The 23,221-nt window shown below is 37.7% G+C and overlaps 1 protein-coding gene across 3 annotated transcripts in view; it reads left to right on the forward strand.

Annotated features, from left to right (window-relative positions):
* Window positions 1–2,278: 2,278 nt before the first annotated feature.
* The window catches only part of UBE2R2 (ubiquitin conjugating enzyme E2 R2), a 118,682-nt gene continuing 97,739 nt past the window's right edge, over window positions 2,279–23,221 (forward strand). The window contains exon 1 of one of the 3 annotated variants that reach the window (XR_005210611.1): window positions 2,279–3,018. Coding sequence is in view for 2 of the 3 variants with exons in the window: in XM_037797084.1 (XP_037653012.1) it covers window positions 2,842–3,018 (177 nt within the window). In the remaining variant the exon portion in view is untranslated. Of the gene's footprint in view, window positions 3,113–23,221 lie in introns of all 3 variants that reach the window. The other 2 variants (XM_037797084.1, XM_037797085.1) reach the window with 2 other exon arrangements.

The raw sequence follows: 23,221 nt of genomic DNA on the forward strand, positions 1-23,221 counted from the left end.
AGGAGCAGTTTTAGGTCTGGATGCCAGATGTATGTCCAAGAGGGTTAGGCTAGGGATACACCGTCTTTTGGGTTAGGGTGGGGCTGTGATGAATTTATGTGGGTGAAATGCTTTGAAGATGAATTTTCTGCCTATTTGTCTACTCAGAGCCTTGTTATTAAAGGTGTCAACATTACCTCCCACGTTTCTGGGTCAGCAAATTTCTTGTCCCTAAACTCATGAGGAAGGGAAGCAGAACCAGTCATACATCATTTTGTGAGAAGGGCTATTTTGACTAGGGTTCTCTGCCTTTTCTGAAGGGGAGCTCTAAATCCAGTGGAAGTTTGGTGTCAAGACCTAGGTAAGGGGTTAGGGAGTAGAGAATTATCCTTTAAAATACTGAGACCTCATTTTTGAGAAAAACAAAGAAACGAATGAGTTCTTTAAATGTGGGTTGCACATAGTGACTTCCTTTCAAAGGGTACAGTATGGAAAGGGGAAAAAAAGGAGTAACTTTATAGTGGAGAAACTTGACGAATATCACTCAGTCAGGTGATCAAGGTGAACGTTGTGACAAATCATGTTGATAGCATGTACCCTTGATATGATGTGATGAAAATGGCACTTTACCTCTGTGTTTTGTCCAGAAACACATAACTGCAGTCTAATCAGGAAAAAAATGTCAGACAATCCCAGTTGAAGGCCATTCTACAAAATACCTGACCAATACTCCTCAAAACTGTCAAGGTCATCAAAAAACAAGGAAAGTCTGAGAAATTGTCACAGCCCAGAGGAAGGAGCCTAAGAAGACATGATAACTAAATGTGATGTGGTGTCCTGGATAGGATCTGGAACAGAAAAAGGACATTAGGTAAATCTAAGGAAAGCTGAATAAAGTATGGAGTTTAGTTAATAATATGTTCATTAAATGTAACAAATGTACCATATTCATGTAAGATGTTAATACTAGGGGAAACTGGGGGGGTTTATGGGAACTCCTGTCTTGTCAACTGGTAAATCTAAAATTGTTGAAAAATAGTCTATTTTTAAAACAAAACGAAGGAGGTGGTTCCAGTATACAACTAACTTTTAAAATTTTTATTTATTCCAAGTCTCTATTAATGTATCATTTACACGTGTCAGTCACTGTGCTAAACGCTGTACATAAATGATCTCTTTTGATCATCACAATTGCTTGTGTTAGGTATAATTAACCCCCTTTTAGAGACGCTGATGATACAGAGGTAATGAAATGTAAATGGTGGAGCCATGGTTGGAACCGAGACTTCTGATCCCCAAATTGTGTGTGTGGAACCCTTACAGTATCTCAGCTTTTTTAGGAAACATTTAGGCAATTTTCATAGGAAGTGCTTTCCTAAGAGAAAGGGGTATCCTAAAATCAAGGGGACTCAAGACTGTCTCCCCATCTCACTTCAGTCATGATTATATAAAAAGTCCCTCACTTCCACTTTGGCCTTGAAGCTGACGGGAACTGTAGGGGTCAAAGTCAGATCACGGTATTTCGTTTTACAAATGGGCAAACCGAGGGATAGTGAGAACACTTGTTCCAAAGCACACAGAAAAGGGTCAGGAACCGAGGTTCAGCCTCTGTCACTATTTCTTTTTTTTCCGTCCAACTTCCTCTTTATAGTTAAGAAGGGAAGTAGGAAGGAGCGGGCCTATCTGCCTTCCCCCATTTCTCGGATCGGAAACTGCCCCTCCCCCAGGTGGGTGACTAGCCCAAGGACACACCGGCGTGAGGGCTGGATGAGATGTTGGTAAGAGTTGTTCCCACTCCACAAGACCCACGTTCGCAGCACATCTTTATCAAGCACCTACTGGGTGTAGGGCCCGCATACTGAGAGTTCCAGGGAGGACCTGCAGGAGACCTGGACTTGTCAGGGAAGGGGTGCGGGGGTCGCACTTTCTTGCCGGTACATAGAGGGAGGAGGGCACTGACAGCTCTAGGACCGGAAGTCCTTTCGCAGGAGCGCCAGTAGAACCGCGGCGTCGAGCTTCACAACCGTGATTTTATGGCCAATGCTGTCCCTTGCGGCCACCCTCGGTCCCCCACTGCCGCTTAGCCCTTTAAGGGCTGGGAACACGCGCCGGCGTCACAAAGCGCCGCCACAACGCTGGGCGGCCGAGGGGAGGCGGGGAACAGAGAGGAGGAAGGCGAGGAGGGCGAGGAGGGCGGGGAGAAGGAGGGAGGGGCGCGCGCACGCGCGTCGGGCCGCCCGCCGCTGAGAGCCGACCCACTCCCGGCGGGCGCCCCTTCTCCCTCCCTCCTTCTTCTCGGCTCCGTCGCTCCCGCGGCGCGAGGCGCTCTCGCTCCTCTCCACCTCCGTCGCCCCTCCCCCCGCGCAGCCGCCGCCGCCACCGCGAGACCCCCGCGTGCCGCCTTCCCCCTCCCCCTCCGGCCCCGGCGGTCCCCGAGAAGAACGAGAGGGCGAGCGAGCGCGGCGTTCCGGGGCCGGTCCGGCCCCCTCCACTCACCATCGCCGGCCCTCCGCCGCCTTCCTCCGCCTCCACCTCCTCTCCCCCCCCCAACCAGCTGAGGCCCCCCCGGGGGGGGGAGGCCCGGGACCGGGAGCGAATTCCCTCTAACTCTCTTCCCCCGCCCGGCCCGAGTGTGTGGAGAAGGGCCCGGCCCGGCCCGGCCCGCGTCGTGCGTGAGGACTCCCGGCCGGCCCACGGGCCGTCTGGGGCCTGGTCCGGCCCCCCGGGTGTGTGAAGACAGGGCCCCGGTGCGGCCCGGCCCGAGGGCAAGCAGAGGGGAGGGGCCTGGTCCGGCCCGGCCGGTGCGTGAGGACTGGGGCCCGGGCCGGCGCCACCGCCGCCACCGCCGCCGCTGCCGCCGCGATGGCCCAGCAGCAGATGACCAGCTCGCAGAAGGCCCTAATGCTGGAGCTGAAATCCCTGCAGGAGGAACCGGTGGAGGGCTTCCGGATCACCCTGGTGGATGAGTCCGACCTCTACAACTGGGAGGTGGCCATCTTCGGGCCCCCCAACACTCTCTACGAAGGCGGCTACTTCAAGGTACCTCTCACCCCCTCCCGGACCTGGCTTTCCCGGCCGAAGCTTCTGCTCCTCGCCAGTTTCAGCTGTTTTCGGAGCCAGAAGTGTTAGCGCGGTGAGTGGAGGGGGCGCCTCACCTCGGCAGCCCCCTCCCCCCATCCGTGGAGGCAGGAAGGCCTTGCTCACCAAGTGCCTTTTCTTTGTCATGGGGGCGGGGGCGGGAGGGGAGGCCAGACTGCCCTGGGAAATGGGAAGGTCTCTTTTTGACTAGGATAGTGGCTACCGGAGGAGGAGGGCTGTCTTTGTTTCCCCAGCTGAGGGTGTATGGAAAGAAAGGTAGTTTGTCTTTTTCATCTCGTCCTCCCATCAAAATCATCCTTGCGTAGGCTGGAACTGCCCCAGAGGGCAGGGTGACCTGCAATTATTGGACTTTTTCTTTTTTGGGGGTGCGGGTAGGAGTGGGCGCGGGGGCATTGGCCTGTCATCCCAGAGGCTGCCTAGTGATCTGACATTTTAAGGATTTGTTGGGATTCTTGGGTGTTGGTAGTTCCAACTTTGCATTCCAGTGGGCGGTAATGAAGAATAGGATCCTGGGGGTGGTGAACAACAACAACAACAAAAAAAGGGTGTCTGCGTTATCTTGCCATTATCCACTTGAGAAAACTTTATTTAGCCCTTTTTCTGTCCTCTTTCTCTATTTACTTCAGTGGTGTTTCAAAATGCCCTTTGTCCTCCACCTGCCACCAACTTTACTGGCCTTTTTTTTTCTATATGAGCAGAGAATGGAGCTTATCATGTAGGGAGATAGTATCCCCCTTTAGGGAGACAAAATTGAAATCTTTTGCTCAGATGGTTTACTCTAGCAAACGGGGTGGTCTCATAGTACAAAAGTATTTTCTTAGGTGAGGTGGTTTTACTGGGTGGGATGGCTCCTTAGACAGCCACGGTAGACATTGTGTCTATTGTTTTCCATGATTTAGAACAGTGGTTATGATCATTCCTGAATCCAGTGCTTTTTTTGTTTTTTGGTTTTACTCTAAAGTGGATAACTTGAAAGTACTAAATTTTTGTTTTTATTTTTATTTTACAGTTTTTGCTGAGAGGGTCACAGATTAAGGGTTTGAATATTTTAAATGACAAGAAATGAGTGCTTAGGAATCCATTTAATTTAATTTTATTTCCAAAATTAAGTAAAATAGATCAGTGAGTCAGTTTTAGTTTGTTTTGAAGGGAGGGACTATCTTGGCACAAGTTTTAAATGAGTATCTTAGTCATGTAGCTATGATGTGTATTTTTAGGACTACTGAATTACTTAACTCTTGTTTTCTACCCTTCTAAAGGTAGAAGCCTCAGTTTCAGGCTTGAAATTGGGTCAACTCTGTAGACCCTTTGGAGGATTGATGAGGTAATGTTTAATATTCAAGCCTGTGGTGATGACTGAATAACCTAGTAAAAGCACGCTTTTATAATACTGTATAAGAGTGGTGTCCTTACCAAAAGTGTGCTTTGTGGTCAGCATGCACCATTCTTTTCAGACTCAGATATTTAAAATCACTAAGTAAATGTACAAGTTGTTAGTGACATATTGGAGAAGGGGTATTCCTGTGTCCATGTTGAGGCCTCATTCTATACTGTACTATCAAATATAAATACAAATTTTAATTTATAGATACTGGAAAAATTATTTACACAAAATGGAATTTATTTGATTACTTTTCTAGCAACAGTATTTAGCAAAATCTACTGACTAACTTTAGTGGAATAAGGATTAATTTCCTAAAAAGTAGCATAGTTTGGAACAATTGACAATCAAGGTAAATAGGTACTGGGTAGAATAATTTCTCTTACGCAGTTTGTTAAGAAACTATGTGAAAGAAAATAATGGGCTGTAAATTATAAAAATTTTGCCTAGGTAATTGGGGAAGGAGTGCATAGAAATTCAGTTCAGAATAGGTAGTATGGAAGAAGGATTCCCTGGAGCATGCATTGATTTACATTAAACACTTTTTAATTTTAGTGCTGTTTGAAAGAATGACTTAATCTCAATTTTGTTGTGCTAGATTTCCTAATCTTTCTGGCTTTCTCTACTTTTAATTCTGATGTGTTAAAAAAAAATCTTTTAAAAAATTCTTGAAGTTTTCGTGTGTGTGAAGTTTGTTCAATTGTATTTTCTTCTCCCATTTTCCTCATTGTATGCCCTTTTATCCCATCAGGACTTCATAATCAAGAGCAGTAAACATAGGTGATAGGTTTAAAACCATTGTTTTGTATTTCACTGCTTTTGACTCAAAACAAAGCTTTTCTACCACAGCTGCAATTAAAAGTTGGCATAGAGCTTTCCCTGCCATTATTCTCTTCCCTTATCAAATGTTGAGCCTTTAACATGTAGTATAATTTATAATTTATTTTTAATTTAAACTCTTTTCTCTGTTTTGCATAATAATTTGTGAAGGCAGTGGGACTGTCATTCTTTAAATATAAATAGACTACTAATTGATCTTTTTCACCATGAGATAGTTGGCTGCAGTCAGTTTTAACCAGAAGATCTGTTTGGTGGAGACTTCCACAATTTTTTTTTTAAATTCATCCTGTCCTTTTTTTTTTTTTTTTTTTTTTTTTTTTTTAATATTTCTAATCCTTGTGATTCTTAGCTTTGGGGTTTGGGGTTATGGATCAGTATTGGGCAAGGTAGCTTCTTTTGTCCTGCATATTTGAAAATATTTTTTGTCTTTGTTCTCTTTTTGTTCAGTTTGTTAATCTCATTGACTGACCCTCTGAATTTCTTTGCTTCTTGGAATATTTTCTTTAGGGGTCAATCAGGTACAAAAGACAAAATAGGAAATAGCTTAGAACACTGAGAAAATCCCTGAACTTGGTTTTGCTACAGTGGAGCATGTCAGAATTTTATTCTGTTATTGGAAGAATAAATTGTTGATAAGTGAATAATTAATGGTGACTTTTAACAAGTCACTCCATTCCTTTAAAAGGAACTAACTTTTTAAATAAACTCTTGATAATGATCATAACTTAGTATGGCTGCTTTGGTATAGAACCTCCTTGGAACTACTGCATTATTTATCTAAAAGCCCATTATAGTAGGGAATCTAGAGATCAGAAGGTCAGAGTGCCTCTTCTATCATGTGCATAAAATAAAAATTTAAATGATATAGAAAGCTTTAAGTATTGCAGTTAACTTTTGTGGCTTTGATTTTATTCAATAATCTTATTGAGGTAATGAAATGTAGGTGTGTTTCATTTTTAAAAACCTAAAAGTGATAATTTAGAAAGTATTTGTTACTCAAAGTTTTCCTTAATAGGAGCTTCTTTATCAAACTAACACTTTGACTTGCATTATTAAGAAACTCTTCAATAATTTTTTTAAATAAAGAGATATGTATTATTTGTTGGGCTTCATTTGCTCTAGAATAAATATTTTTGCTTCACCCCCACCCCCCAAATAAGCACACTAAACAACCTTTGTACCTGGCCATGTCCTTCAGCTTATAGCACATTCTGTGTCTATAATTCTTAATATATAATTGAAACATTTTTAAAAAAAAGTCATTCTTAGCTTTTTTGGTAATATGCATCTTTTTGAGAAACTGATGAATTTTCTCCAAAAAAAATGGACACACAAATTGCATACATTTTCAGAGGGTTAACTCATGGGTTAAAGATCACAGTTTTAAGGCTTTGGATGGGCAACTTGAAAACTCTTTAAAACTTACAAAAATAATGCTTTAAAAAAAAAAAAAACAAACAAACAGTTGTGAGATGAACCTTTCAGTCACTTAAAATTTTTTTTACTTTTTAATTTTTTTGTCAGTAAACTTTGAGAATAGCTCTTAGGGCATTTAGCTGTAACCTTTTCAGGAAACTGAAGTCTTGGGTGCTGGGTGAACCAAGGCAGCATTCTAAATGGAAGCATACTTAATTTCAACACTTTGTAGCACCCAATGAAGTTTGAATTATTTTTCTATTTTTCAAACAAAATATAGCTCCTTAGTATTTCGCCAAATGTACTTTTACCCTGTTAATTGATTCCAAGATGCCTATTTTTCTACTTTTTAAATTCTCTGAAATTGGGATGTTTTACAATCAATGAAGCCTTACAATTGCCCTCAGACAGGTAGTTCTTGTGAGTTAGTTCTGAGAGAACCTTCCGCTGAGATCTTCTGGTAAAAGTTTTAAAAATGACAGTGTCAAAGTGTCTTAGATTTGTTAAAATAAGAATGATTTCTTCTTGAATGAATCATTTGGGCCTTAATACTTCTTTGTAGCATGCTGATTCCCCTTTTTCAGAGAACTGTTGTCAGTAAACATTATTTAGCACTTAACGAAGCAAAACACTGTGGAAGAGTCACTCCCTTTTATATAGTAATAATAAGGGAAGGTATTAGGGTATTGGTAACCTTAGCACTTTTATGAATGATCTCCGTAAAAATCTTTGTGTGGACTTTAAAATAGAGAAATGTGAGGTACAGGTGTTATTGATGCAATTATGAAAGGTGATTTTTAAAGTCACAGTTATTAAAGTTTCAGGGCTGGTTGGAGTATTCGTCAACATAGCCACTCTCCATCCATGATAATCTTCCATCTTTCCAACTTAGTATTAGTGATCCTGGACTAAGATGCTAGAGGAAACTGTCGGGTATTGGTGACAGGTGAAGGTAAACGAGGCCATCAGCAATTTGGTCCACCTTTGCTAATCTTGTGGGAAAATAACAGGAAGAATTAAAAATTCATAGTTTAGGACTACAGAACTCCATCTCACTGAAAGATAATAGAAATGTTTGATTCTTTTATATTCCTGAACTTCTTTTGGGCTGCTGCATATACAGCTACATAGATGTCTGAGTAAGATTGAGCCTCTTTGATTGTGTTCTGTCATTGTAGAATTAATGTATTTCAGATTTATTGAGTGAGAAATTGTTATTCGGAGTTTATGCTTATATATTTCTAAACAATTTGATTCTGAAGTGAATGGAGTGGTAGGTAATAAATTGAAGAGGAAATTTTAGTTAAGATTGCCAAGGAGGAATTTTAATTAGTGACCATAAAGTGTTAAGAGCATTCTAATTGATTCTATTTTTAAAAAATTTTTATTGTGGTAACATATATACAACATAATGTTTCCCATTTTAACCACCTTCAAGTATACAGTGCAATGGTGTTAATTACATTCACAATGCTAATGGATTGTTGATACATTAAATTATTGGAATGATTGGAAAAGTACACTTTTATAGCCGTATTTGTGCTTTCATGATACTCTGCATGCATGGATTTTGTTAGTCTTGATGCAGCTTAGCCAAATATGTATAAATATAGCCCTACAATATATATGAATTTTCCTAAAAATGGACATTAACTACATTTTGCCTGTTCTATTTATATAGCTAGATATATTTAATATTAGCTATTTATTTAGCTAGATATATTAGGATAGTTTGTTTGAATCAGGACCCAAAACAAGACCCACAATTACATTTAGTTGATGTTCCTCTTAAGACTTAATCTGTAATTTCCCCCTCCTTCTTTTTCTTTAGTAACAGCTTTTTTTTTTGAGCTATAATTCACATGCCACACAATTGACTAAAAGTGTTCAGTTCAGTGGTTTTTATTATATTCAGAGAGTTGTACAACTATCTCCATAGTCAATTTTAGAACGTTTTTATCTTCCCCATAGAAACTGCCTACCCATTAGCAGCTGCTCCCCCATATTCCTCCATGTCGTGGACATTTCATATATATATGTGATCTTTTGTGACCAGTTTCTTTCATTTAGCATAATGTTTTCAGGGTCCATCTGTGTTGTGGCATGAATCAGTATTTCATTCCTTTTTTTTTTTTTAACTTTTTATTTTGAAGTAATTTCAGACTTTCAGAAGAGTTGCAAATATAGTACAGACCCCGGTCCCAGTCAAGATGGAGTGTGATGTTTCAGGACTCTTGTTTCCTCACAGAAACTTTGAACAGCTAGCAAGAACTGGCATAAACTAATTTCTAAAAGCTCCAGAGAACAGTTAAAGGATTGCAGTTAACAGGATGAGTGCTAAATCAATAAAAAGGCCGGTAAAAATGATAGGATCTCCTGGTGCCCTGGCTGGCCGTTCCCCCATCCACTCATCAACTCCAGGCAGAGCCAGCCTCTGATCTCAGTGTGGATCCCTGGTCCAAGTTTCAGAGGGAGCAGAGTAACTCTTGTGTACGTACTGGGTGCACGTACGTCTGGCCCAATTTGTCTGATCCCTTGTGGCCTGAAGGATTCACCTTCCTGGAACTTGCCCAGTATATAGAAAGCAACTCAGAGAGCTTTCCTACAGAACACTGTGGGAGAGCAGACAAGTCCTGCCTGCGGCAGGGGATTGCTGGCTTGGCTGTAAGACATACTGTATGGTACCCAGGACCATGAAGAAACTTTCCTAGGAAAGAGAGGACATCCTATCATTCTGTCTATCTACTGTCTATCTTCTGTAGAATGAGAGCAGATTGTACACATCATACTTCTTAAACACATAATTCTTCCATGTTCATTTCTTAGAAACAAGGATATTCACTTATGTAATCACTTTAAGGGCAGTTAAGTTCAAGAAATTTACCATTGATAGAAAGCTTACAATCTATATTCTAACTTTTTCTTATGTCCCAAGAATTTCCTCCATATTTAGATCCTATCCAGTATCATGTATTGCATTTAACTTTCATTATCTTTTCAGTTTCTCTTCTTTTTATTTTAAATTGTGGAAACATATTTACAACATACATCTTCCCATCCCAACTCTTCCCAAGCATACCATTCAGTGGGATTAAATCACATTCACAATATGACAGTGACTGCACCACTGTTGTTACCCTACTCTCATTTTGCATTAACTCCCCATTGTCCCTGCTCCCACCCTTGGTAACCTGTAGTCTACTTTGTGACTCTGAGTTTGCATATTTCCAGTTTTTCCTTTGTTACTACCATGGAGCTTAAGTTTAACATCTTAAATCTGTAACAATCTGGTTTGCTTTGATACCAACCTAACTTCAGTAGTATATGCACGCTGTGTTGTCTCACTTCCTTTTTGTAGGTTTTATCACAAATTACATGTTTATATATTATGAATCCAGAACTACTAATTTGTCATTATGTTTTTGCATTTGCCTTTTAGATCCTGTAGGAAGTTAAAAGTAGAGTTATAAACCAAAAATGTAATAGTAATGGTATTTGTATTTACCTATTTCACCATCTTTACTGGAGATCTTTATTTCTTTGTGTGGCTTCAGTCAATTGTCTAGAGCTTTTCCTTTCAACCTTCGGAACTCCATTTAGCATTTCTTTTAGCCCTGATCTGGTGGTGACAGTCCCTCAGCTATTGTTTATCTGAGAACCTCTTAATCCCTACCTCATTTTTCAAAGACACTTTTGCTGGATATAGAATTCTTGGTTGGCAATTTTTTGCTTTCAGCATTTAAAATGCTTTCCCACTGCCGTCTTGCCTCCATGGTTTCTGATGAGAAATCGACACTTAATCTTTTTGAGGATCTCTTGTATGTGACATCTTGCTTCTCTCTTGTGGCATTCAGAATTCTCTGTTTATCTTTGGCATTTGACAGTTGATGATTACATGGAATGGTGTCAGTCTTTTTGGATTTATCCTGTTTGGAGTTCGTTGAGCATCTTGGATTTGTGTATTTGTGTTTTTTCTTAAGTTTGGGAAGTTTTCAGCTATATTTCTTCACATGTTCTCTCTATCCCTTTCCTTCTTCTCCTCTAGGACTCCCACAATGTATATGTTGGTAACGCTTGATGATGTCCCGCAAGTTCCTCAGGCTCTGTTTACTTTTCTTCCTTCTGCTCATCAGACTGGATGATTTCAATTGTATTAACTTCAGGTTCACTATTTGTTTCTTCTGCCAGCTGCAGTCTACTTTTGAACCCCTTGAGGGTTAAGCATTTTTGTTACTGTGGTCTTCAGCTCTGGTTCCCTTTCATAATTTCCATCTCTGTATTTTTGCTATTCTCTTTGTGTTCCTCTATCGTTTTATTTGTCTCTGTTTTTCTTTAACTCTTTGATCATATTTAGGACTATTTAAAAAAAAGTTTTTGGTATGTCCAGGTCTGATCCTCCTCACTGATAGTTTCTGATGATTTAATCTTCTGTGCCTGGGCCATGGCTTCCTCTTTTGTTGAACCTGGACATTTTGATATTTTAATGAGTTATCACTGGAATTGAGACTAAGATGTCTGTTCCTTAAGCTTGTATCCAGCTAGTGTTACAAAAGAGCTTTTCTTGAATGCCAGGTGTGGGGCGGGGTGGGGAGAAGGAAGGAAAAAAAGAAAGTACCTTTCCCAGTCTTTGCAGATTGACATGTGCAAGTCCTCTCATTCAGAACTTATACAGTGAGTTGAGAGAATAGCTTCTGGCCAAAGCGTAGAGGCCTTCCTAGTCTTCACTGTGCATGTGCACTTGGCCCCAGGAATTCCCCCATAAACAATGATACAAATGTCCCCTCTTCCTAGGAAACAGTTTCCCCACAGTGGGCATTGCACTGTGTGTACTACATACTGCAGTCCTTTGCCCCAGGTAGCCACTTGACAGCTGTCCCACAGCATTCTGTATGAGAGCCTTGTGTGCTATGTTTTACACACAGGGCAAGTTCTGGGGCAGCAAGTCGCCCAATCTACCAGACAGATTGGGCCTAATATACATGATATACAAGTGTGGATCCTTGGTCCTGGTTCCAGAGTTTGTGAGGGGTGGGACTAGCCAGGGTGCCATGAGATCCTACCACTTTTAAGTGGTAGTCTTTTTCTTTATCAAGCACTCACCCGTTCTTTGATTTGGTGTGAACGGCCCTCTTACCCACTCTGAAGCTTTGAGAAAGATGTTTTCAGTTTACTGGTTGGTCAGAGCTTCCGTGGGTGCCGGAGCCCTGAAGTGTCTCATTTTACCATTTTGATTGGGGCCACTTCATTCCTTTTTATTGTCAAATAATGTTCCATTGTAAATGCACTTTATTAATCTGTCATCAGTTGGTCGACATTTGGGTTGTTTCCCCTTTTTGGCTATTATGACTAATCCTTCTGTGAACATTCATGTACAAGTTTTGTGTGGACATATTTTCACGTATCTTGGGTATATGTCTTAAGTGTAATTGCTGGGTCATATGGTAACTGTTAAACTACTGAAGGAACTGCCACCATTTTACTTTCTCACCAGCAGTGTGAGGATTCCAGTTTCTCTACATGGTAGCCAAGACTTGTACTCTTTTTTAAAATTATAATTTATTTGCTGGGTATTATGCATTTAACTGCTAAACTGCTGGTTTCTTTCTGTTTTAAGGAATTCACAATTGGATGGATGATGATTTTATTTTATTACCAACTGCAGGATATTATTATAGTATTAAAGTAATGAGAACTTACCATGCTTCTAACACTGGAGGTCACCAGACATCTGTTATAATCATGGAACATTCTAGTTATTTACTTATTTTTTCCACATTATTTCTTTCTCTGTTTCAATTCTTTTTAAATCTTCCCGTGCAGGACCTAGTCACATCACACCTTTAGCATAGAGCTATTTAAACTTGGAGTTGAAAAATACTAAGTTCATGATGAACTTAATCTAATCTTCCATGCATATTTTATTTAGGAATTTAAATTTCATAACATTAGTGATATAATCTGAGAGACATTCGTTTATTTTATTTTAGAACTAGTTTAGGAAAAAAGTCACTTCACTTATATGTTAATCTTTCAGAAATATGCATTTGCAAATGTATCTATGAATTTAAAAAATATAAATATGATTATACTGTAGGTATTTTTCTGGTTTAGGAAAAAAATCACTTATATGTTAATCCTTCAGAAATATGCATTTGCAAATGTATCTATGTGTTTAAAAAATACAAATATGATTATACTGTAGTTATTTTTCTGCATCTTGTTTTTCTTTTTACTTAACACTTTATCCTAGAGATCTTTCCATATTGAACATTTGGGGTTACCTCATTATTTGTAACTGTTACACAGTATTCCAGTTGTTAACGATATACTTTAATATATTTAATTAATCCCTTATTAATGGGCAGTTGAGGTTTTTTCAGTTTTTTTACTCATAAGTAAAACTGAAAGGGACAGTTTTACATATTTTTTTATCCTTTTGTGAGTGGATTTGCCTGATCAAAGGGTATGTGTATTTAAGTTTTGCTAGATGTCCAAATTACCCTTCATGAATATTTCATTAATGTGTATTCTCAACAAATATATATGGGTATTTTCAAACTATAAAATTTTGCAAATTTGTTATGAGAGTTTATGGTATTTGTTTCTTTAGATCATGAGTGAAATTTAGCTTATTTTGATGTCTTTGGTCATTTGTAATATATATGCAAGTTATTTATACTTGTCCTTGGCCTATTTTTCTTTCGGTTGCCTTCTTTTTTGGGGAGTGGTAGGGGGGAGGATAAAGTCTCCTTGCCTAAAGTTGTCATGTGTTGCAAATTTCTTTCGCTATGTATCCTTTCTCAAAGATATAATTTAAAATATTAACTTGTACTTGGAATTCTGTTCAGAATTAAATGTAAAGGCAAGCATGGAGAAAATTATGTTTCACTGTCATGACAGTAGACAGTAGAATTTGTGGGGTTTAGAGTTAGTCTTCCTAAAACGTTGTCACATGGATCATTCATATCTTTTGAACAAATTTGGTACTACTAATGTGTAAGCCGATACAGAGGTACCTGGACTTACAGTGTAAATGGTGATAACATTTTTTTATAAAATGAAATGTTTATCCCTACTTATAAGCCAACACATGTTCATTGTATAAAGTTTAAAGAGTTCCTGAAATGATGAAGAAAAAGTAACTTTTAATGGTGGTACCCAGAAATAATATTTAATGTATTTTCTTCTGAAATATACTGTATTTCATCTAAAATATTGGCTACTATATATCCATTTTTTAAGCTTAACATTATATTTTGAGCATTTTCCCAACTATCCATTATTTAACCAATTCCATTCTGTTGGACTTGGATACTGTTCAGTTTGCTTTCTAAACAGTACTATGTTGAACACCTTTTCTTATTTATGTGTTTCTCACATGAATTTCTGGGATTAGACCTACTGGGTCACTGGATCAAAAGGTACGATCTTCTACATATTATCATATTTGTAGACGATATTTTGAAATTATTTTGACAAGGTAAAGTGCAATAGTAAAGATGCCAATTTTCTGGAGGACAAGGAAGTAGCTAAAGAGGTAGCTAACTGGCCTTTGTTCTGATGAATTGCATATGGAAACTATAGACTAGGCAAAGTAATTTTGAAAAGAACATTAATGTTGGAAGAATCTCAATACCCAATTTTAAGATGTGATATAAAGACAGTAATCAAGTGTGGTATTTGCAAAAGGAACATTGAGAAATAGACTATACAATACAAATAGTCAACTGAATTTTTTAATACAATTTTATTGAGATATACTCGCCATATAATACATCCAAAGTATACAGTCAGTGGCACAGAGTATCATGTAGTTGTGTACTCATTGCCACAATCAATATTTGAGCATTTTCATTACTCCAAAATAAAAAAACAATAAAAAAAATAAAAAAAAGAATACCCAAACCATCCCCTACCCCTTATCCCCCATTATACTCTCACACACACACACACACACACACACACACACACACACACACACACAAATATATATATATGTCATTATTTTATTACTCATCTGCCCATACAGTGGTTAAAAGGAGTGTCATTCACCAGGTTTTCACTATCACATGGTCACATGATAAAAGCCAAATAGTTATATGGTTATTGATTATATACAATTATACAATTATAATAAATGAATATAATTATAAATAAATACAAATAAGTTATAATTATACAATTATAGTTATACAACTATTATACAGTTATACAATTATCTATATAATGCAAAAGAATAACCTCCAGATTGACCTCTTGACTCTATTTGAGGTCTCTCAGGCACTGCAGCTTTATTTGTTTCATTTCTTTTCCCCCTATTGGTCAAGAAGACATTCTCAATCCCATGATGCCAGGGCCAGGCTTATCCCTTGGACTCCTATCCCTCATTGCTAGGGAGACTTACACCCCTCGGAGTTATGTCCCACATAGTGGGGAGGGTAGTAAGTTTATTTGCAGAGTTGGCTGAGAGAAAGAGGCTATATTTGAGCAATAAAAGAGACAACTGATTTTTGACAAAGGTGCAAAGGCAATTCAGTGAAGAAAGAACAGTTATTTTAACAAATGGTACTAGAACAGCTAGACATCCATATGTAAAAAAGTGAACCTTGACCTACATAGCCTCCATATCCAAAAATTAAAATGGGTCATAAACCTAAATGTTAAATGTAAAACAGTAAAACTCTTAGAAGAAAACATTGGGAAAAGTCTTCTGGACCTTAGATTTGGCTAAGACCTCTTAGATACAGCATCAAAAGCACGATCCATGAAAGAAAAAAATTAGTAAATAAATTAAAAAATTAATAATAAATTAATGCTAAAAAAATTTAACATTTTTGCTCTGTGAAAGACTTAGTTAAAGTGAATGAAAAGGCAAGCCATGGACTGGGAGAATGTATTTTTAAAGAGTATATCTTAGAAGTGACTTGTATTCATAATTTTTGAAGAACTTTTAAAACTTAATACAGGAAAAAAACCCTACCAATTTAAAAAATGGACAAAAGATTTGAAGTCACTTCACCGAAGATGTTTGGGTGGGAAATGAGCACATGAAAAAATGCTCGACATCATTAGTCATTAGGGAATTGAAACCACAGTGAGATACCATATATACCTATTAGAAAGGCTAAAATAAAAAAGATAATACTGACAATACCAAGTGCTGTTGAGGATGGAGATCATCTGGAACTTTCTTATATTGCTGGTAGAATGCAGAATGATACAGCCACTCTGAACCAAAGTCTGGCAGTTTTTTATAAAGTTAAATACACGATTACCATATGTCCCAACAATTCAAGGAATTTATCTTAAAGCAATGTTAATGTTTACCCAAAAATCTGTACTTGAATATTTATAGCAGCATTATTCATAACTACTTCAAACTGGAAACAACCCAAATGTCCTTCAGTGGGTGAATGGATAAGCAAACTCATATATCCAGATGATGGAATACTATTCAGCAATAAAAAGGGAACATCTATTGAAACACCAGTAACACGGGTGAGTCTCCGAGATATGTTGAATGAAACAAGCAGTTTCACAAGATTATACTCTGAATGATCACATTTACATGACAGTCTGCAAAAGGGAAATTTTGCAGGGACAGAACACAGATCAGTGGTTGCCAAGAGTTAGTGGTGAAGAGAGGGTTTGACTACAAATGGGCATATGAGGGAATTCTTTGGGATGTCAGAATTGTTTTGTATTCTGTTTGTGGTTGAGGGTAAAAGAATCTACGTGGTGCTAAGATTCAAAAGTGTATACCAAGAAAATGAATATATAAATTTAAAAAGTAAAAGCAGCAACATTGCAGAATGACTTTGATTTATTTTTGGGGGGCTTGAGTACTGCAGCTGTTTCTGAGAATGCATGAGCCAAATAAGCAAAAAGTAGTTGACCTTTTAAAGTAGCTACTATATTGGCTTCTGCTAGGTTCAGCATCCCTCTAGTTGTATGTTTGCATCTACAACTGCTTTGCCAGAATCAACAGTATTTCATGGAAAGATGAAATTTTATTATATCCTTGTTTTTTCAATTAAAAATAAAAGTTAATAGGATTTAAAAGGTTAATAGTGTTTAGCTAGTTATGCAACTCAAACAAATGAAGGATACAGTACTAAAGTTTTATCAGATGTTTTCATTTTTAAACTTTTTTTTGAAATAATTTCAAACTTTCAAGAATGTTGCAAAAACAATACAAAAATAATAGAAAACTCCAATATACTTGTTAACCAAATATCAAGATTTATGGACTTTTAACATTTTTGCCACATTTGTTTTATCATTCTCTCTACCTATGGCTGTCTATGTATCTGTTTTCTAAACATTTGTATGTAGATTATGTATATATAATGCTCCTTGAATAGTTAATACTTCCATGTACATTTCCTAAGAATGAAGATATTCACTTATGTAACTACATTAAGTTCAGTGATCAAGTTCAAGATATTTAATATTGATATATAGAGTATACTTTCAATATATAATTTAACAAAGGATGTAAAGGATTTGTACAGGGAAAACTACAAATGATTACTTAAAGAAATTAAAGAAGACCTAAGTAAATGGAAAGATAAATTGCATGCTTATGGATTGGAAGACTTAAGATCATTAAGATGTCAGTACTACCCAAAGTGATTTACAAATTCAGTGCAATCCCAATCAAAATTCCAGCAGCTGCCTTTGCATTTAGAAATGAAAAAGCTAATCATCAAATTTATATAAAATGGCAAGGGACCCCAAATAACCAAAACCATCTTGATAAAGAACAAACACGAAGGACTCACATTTCTCAATTCAAAACATATTACACAGTGTAAAAATTATTAATGTGCTATTTTAAATTCTTTTTTTCATACCCGAAGCAACAACTAACATTTGTTAAGTACTTTCTATGACCTAGGCATTTTCATATGGTAGCAAATTTAGGGAGCGGATAAGTAATCTAAGTAGCTTAAAAGGGGATCTTTATTGAGAGAATGATCAAATGAGAGGGAGGAGTTGTAACAGAGAAGTTAGGATTTAACAAATGATTTTATGACTACTGAATCATTATATGGATATTTCTTTTTAGTTTCTAATATATTAGAACAGCCAGAAGGAAATACCTGAAATTGTGGAACTGTAACCCATACTATTCTTTGAAATTTGTTCTGTAACTACTTGTTAAATCAAACTTTGAAAGTTATCACCTTTCTGTATGTATGTTATATTTCACAATAAGGAAATAACTGAAATTGTGGAATTGTAACCTGTAACATTCTTTGAAATTTTATCTATAACTACTTGTTAAATCATACTTTGAAAGTTATCACTTTTCCATATATGTTATATTTCACAATAAAAAATGTTTAAAAATTAAAAAAAAAAAAAAAAAAAAAAAAAAGTGTTACAAAACTCCAGTAATCAAAACAATGTGGTACTGGTAGAGTGAAGAGACATATAGTCATTGGAATAGAATTCAGATTTCAGAAGTAAACCCACACATCTTTGGCCAATTGATTATTGAGTGGATGCCAAGTCTATTAAATGGGGAAGGAAGAGACTCTTCAACAAATGATGCAAGCAAAATGGATATCCACATGCAAAAGAACGAAAGTGGACCTGTATGTAACACCAAATGCAAAAATTAAAATAAATCAGTCATCTAAATATAAGTGCTAAAACTATGAAACTGTCAGAAGAAATCAGGGAAATATCTTCAGGACACCCAATGGAATATTCTTCAGCCATAAAAAGGAGTGAAGTTCTGCTAAACGCTACAAGCATGGATTGAAATATGAAGATATGTTGAGTGAAGTAAGCAGATGCAGAAGGATAGATATTGCACAATTCCACTTATATGAAATAATGAGAATATGCAAATTTATAGAGATAGTAGAGTGCAGGTTACTAGGGGAAGGGCACGGACATGGGGACATTCTGACTGGGTTAATGGCAAAGTTTGGTAATATATTATGGTAATACAACATTGTGAAAGTGATTGATATCAGTAAATTGCATGTTGTGAAGTCAGATGAGATGGGAATTTTAATTTTTAGTTGTGGAAAAATACACATAACATAATCATTTTAACTGTCTTGAGTGGACAATTCTCTGACATTAAGTACATTTACGATACTGTGTATCTTTAGCCACTGTTTCCATACTATTTTCGTTATCCCAAACCTAAACTCATAGTTATTTAGCAATAACTGCCTGCCCACCCCTGGTAACCACTACACAGCTTTCTTCTCTATGAATTTGATTGTTCAAAGTATTTCATATAAGACAAATCATACAATATTTGTCCTTTTGTGTCTTGCATTTTTCATTAAACATGTCTTCACAGTTCACCAATAGCATACATATGTACTGTTGTACCCCTCTACCACCACCTTTTTTGTACTTATTACAGATTATATCTTTGTATATTTTATGTCCAAAACTGCAGATTTATTATTTTTTTATATGTGTTTGCATTTCAGCACCTGTAGGAGGTAAGAAGTAGAGTTACATACCAAAAAAATACAACACAGTACTGCTGGTATTTATACCCAAATGGTTACCTTTACTAGAGGTCTTTATTTTTTTATGCCACTTTGAACCACTGTTTAGTGTCCTTTCCTTTCAGTGTGAAGAATTTCCCTTAGCATTGCTTTTAGGGAAAGTCTAGTGATAAACTCCTTCAGCTTTTGTTTATCTGGGAATGTCCTAAATTCACCCTCATTTTTTTTTAAATGCAACTTTATTGAGAGATATTCACGTAACATACAATCATTCAAAGTGTGCAATCGGTTGTTCACAGTATTGTCATATAGTTGTGCATTCATCATCACAATCTTTGAATGTTTTCATTACTCCAAAAAATAAAATTAAAGAGTTTCCAAGACATCCCCTTCCTCTCTGCCCCCATTGTTCATTTACTTTTTTCAAAATACAGTTTTATTGAAATACATTCACTCATCCTAAGTCATCCATTTGTGTGTTCATCACCAGAATCAATTTTTGAACCTTTTCCTTACTCCAAGATAAAAATAAAAGCAAAAAAGGACACCTAGATCTTTCCATCCCCTCCATACCACCCTATTCTTCATCTAATTTTTGTCCCCATTTTTCCACTCATCTGTCCATACATTGGATAAAGGGAGTGTGAGCCACAAGGTTTTAACAGTCACACAGTCACACTGTGCAGGCTACAGAGTTATATAGTCATCTTCAAGATCTTCCTCAGTTTTGATATAAAGTCTTGTAGTGTATACAATTCTTGGTTGGCAATAGTGTTCTCTCAGCACTTTAAGTATTTCAACTCACTGCCCTCTTTACATGGGTTCTGATGCGAAATCGGCATTAATCTAATTTGAGACTCCTTTATCCATAACTTGTCGCCTTTCTCTTGGGATTTTCAGAACTCTCTCTGTTTTTTGCATTCTACCATTTGATTAGTATGTAATGGGTCATATTTTTCTTATGTTTATCTTTGGCATTCTCTGGGCTTCTTATATGTTCACATCCTCACAACTTTTTTTCATTCAGTTTTGTTGAGATATATTCACATAACATGCAGTCATCCAAAATGTACAATCAGTTGTTCATGGTACCATTATATAGTTGGGCATTCATCACCACAGTTAATTTTTTGAACATTTTCATTGCCACACACAAAAGAATAAGAATAAAAATTAAAGTAAAAAAGAAATATCCCATCCTCCTCATTTCTTCCTATTATTTATTTACTTTCAAATGTCCCCATTTTTCTACTCATCTGTCCATACACTGGAAAAAGGAAGTGTGAGCCTCAAGGTTTTCACAATCACACAGTCACATAGTGAGAACTATATACTTATACAGTTGTCTTCAAGAATCAAGGCTACTGGGTTGCAGTTCAACAGTTTCGGGTATTCTAGCTATTCCAATACACTAAAAACTACAAAGAGATATCTATATAATGCATAAGAATAACCTCCAGAGTGACCTCTCGACTCCATTTGAAATCTCTCAGCCACTGAAATGTTATTTTGTTTCATTACTCTTCCCCTTTTTGGTCAAGAAGGCTTTCTTTATCCCTCGATGCCGGATCCAGGCTCAATGTGGGAGTCAAGTCCCACATTGCCAGGGAATTTACACCCCTGGGAGTCATGTCCCATGTAGTGGGGGAAGGCAGTGAGTTTACCTGTTGAGTTGACTTAGAGAGTGAGAGTCCACATCTGAGGAACAAGAGAGGTTCTCTGGGGATGACTCTTAGGTACAATATAAGTAGGCTTAACCTCTCCTTTGCAGTAACAAGCTTCATAAGGGCAAGCCACAAGATCAAGGGCTTGGCCTTCTAAATTGGTAGCCCCCAGTGCTTGTGAGAATATCAGTATTCCTCAGGTGGGGAAATTTAATATTTCTACGTTTTTCCCCAGTCTCTCAAGGGGGCTTTGCACATACATTTTTATTCTCTGCCTAAATTACTCTGGGATGTATCAGGGTTTCACACTGACTTGTACACACCAACCAGACCTCACTTCCTATTCAAAGTTCCATGTAATTATGGTGTCTGACCACACAAGTTAAGTTATATAGTGTGCTCCAGAAAATACAGATTTTGCAGCAGATAAACATCTTTTCCTTTGGCCTTACACAGAAGTCGAAGTTTTAAAATACTGTCAAAACAACTATGTGTAACAGAAAGACAAAGCAGTGGCACATTAAACCAAAGCTAGCAGAATACAAAACAGTGAATGTCTATTGCATAGTAAATAAACTGAAAACTGTTTCCAAGTGAGGCAAGATGATGGATGAGATCACTACATAGGTGCTTACTGAGCTTACTGCTGAACTTTGACTGTGACATCATGAAGGTATGTAAGAGGGAATGACCTGATAAGTTGATAATCCACTGTCACTTGATATATGCCATATCTGGTACTGAGTAGTTAACTATTATTTACCCGAGTGTTTAGATGTAGGCTTTGTGTACAAATTGCTTCAACTGCGAAACTGTTTGATGAGAAATTGGAAGCTTAAACTGAAATAGTAGTTAAACTACTTCAGAAACTTAAACTGCAGTAGGTGAGACGTTATATGCAAAGTGATGTTAGTTTTTGACATTCTTTTAAAGTTAAAAAAGAAAAAGTGTGTGTAGGGTTTTTTTGTTTATTTTTCTTCTAAACTTTTTTTGCACACTATACATTTTAATATTTTAAATGTCCACCTTGGTCATTTCTGGAACTGCTTTTGATCATTTCAAGCTGCTTTTGATCGGAGGGCAAATTCTGGGAAGGAAGGTCATGCCAGAGAGGAGTTTTGCAGGTAACTCTTTCCCAGCCAGAACAAGGCCATCGACCCAGAAAGGGAGCATCTGAAACAAGGCCAGGGATCCATAAAGGGAGCACCGGCTGGCTCCAAAGTGCTCTGGAAGAGGGGATGAAGGAGGGGTTGAGAGGGTGTCAGGATTTTCTTCCTCAGCATCCCAAAGCTGCAACTTCTGTACCTGTTCCACAAATGCAGCCCTTCAACCATCTTCTGCAGGAAACATACTGTCTTCATTTCTCCTGCCACCTTTATCTGGGGTGGGTTGAAACAATGACTGTACTGAGTGCTGGGCCCACAGCAATCCAAAGAAGTGATCAAATGCTGGGATCAGTGATCAGCCTGTGCCCACCTGTGATGGTTCGGTTCATGTGTCAACGTGGCCAGGTGACCCAGCTGTCTGGTCAAGCAAATACTGGCATAACAATTGCTGTAAGGACATTTGAGTCTGGTTAATAAACCAACAGGCTGGTTTATTAAATCATCAGTCAATTGACTGCAGCTGTGACTGATGACTCACCAAAGGGCATGCCTTCCACAATGAGAGAATGCAATTGGCTGGATTTAATCCAGTTAATCAGTTGAAGACTTATAAGCAAGACAGATAGAGGACCTTCACTTCTTCAGCTGCCCAATGAAGCATTTCCTGAGGAGTTCGTCGAAGTTGTCAGTTCATTTCTTGAGGAGTTCATTGAGCACGTTCGTCAAAGATCCCAGTTCATTTCCTGAGGAGTTCGTCAGAGTTGCCGGTTCATTTCCTGAGGAGTTCATCGGACATCTTCCTTGGAGTTGACAGTTCATTGACGGCTCTACAGAATTTGGACTCGTGCATACCCACAGTTGCGTGAGTCACTTTTACAATTTGATAATCAGAGACACCTCTCATTGATTCTGTTTCCCTAGAGAACCCTAACTAATACACCACCCCATGTCTTGAGGAAGTGAATTTTTTTTTTTTAAATAACTGAAGTTTTATTGAGCACAAATTATAGCAGAATTTTCCATTAGGATTTATAAATGTCTGAGTTAGTTCGCCTAGGTGCTCCCAAAGTTCACATCTTTAATAGCAATAATGGCATCTGATTAAATTTCTACTTTTTATAAAAAAATCAACAAACGAAATATTTAAAGAAAGTCTCAATGCATAGCAAGTGAAAGCATATTTTGATTGGGGGAGTTTATATTTATGTGCACACCCAGCAGTAGTGTTCTTTAATGCAATTTTATTGAGAT

The sequence above is a fragment of the Choloepus didactylus genome, chromosome 10 (genome assembly GCF_015220235.1).
Source record: "Choloepus didactylus isolate mChoDid1 chromosome 10, mChoDid1.pri, whole genome shotgun sequence".
Lineage (NCBI taxonomy): Eukaryota > Metazoa > Chordata > Mammalia > Pilosa > Megalonychidae > Choloepus > Choloepus didactylus.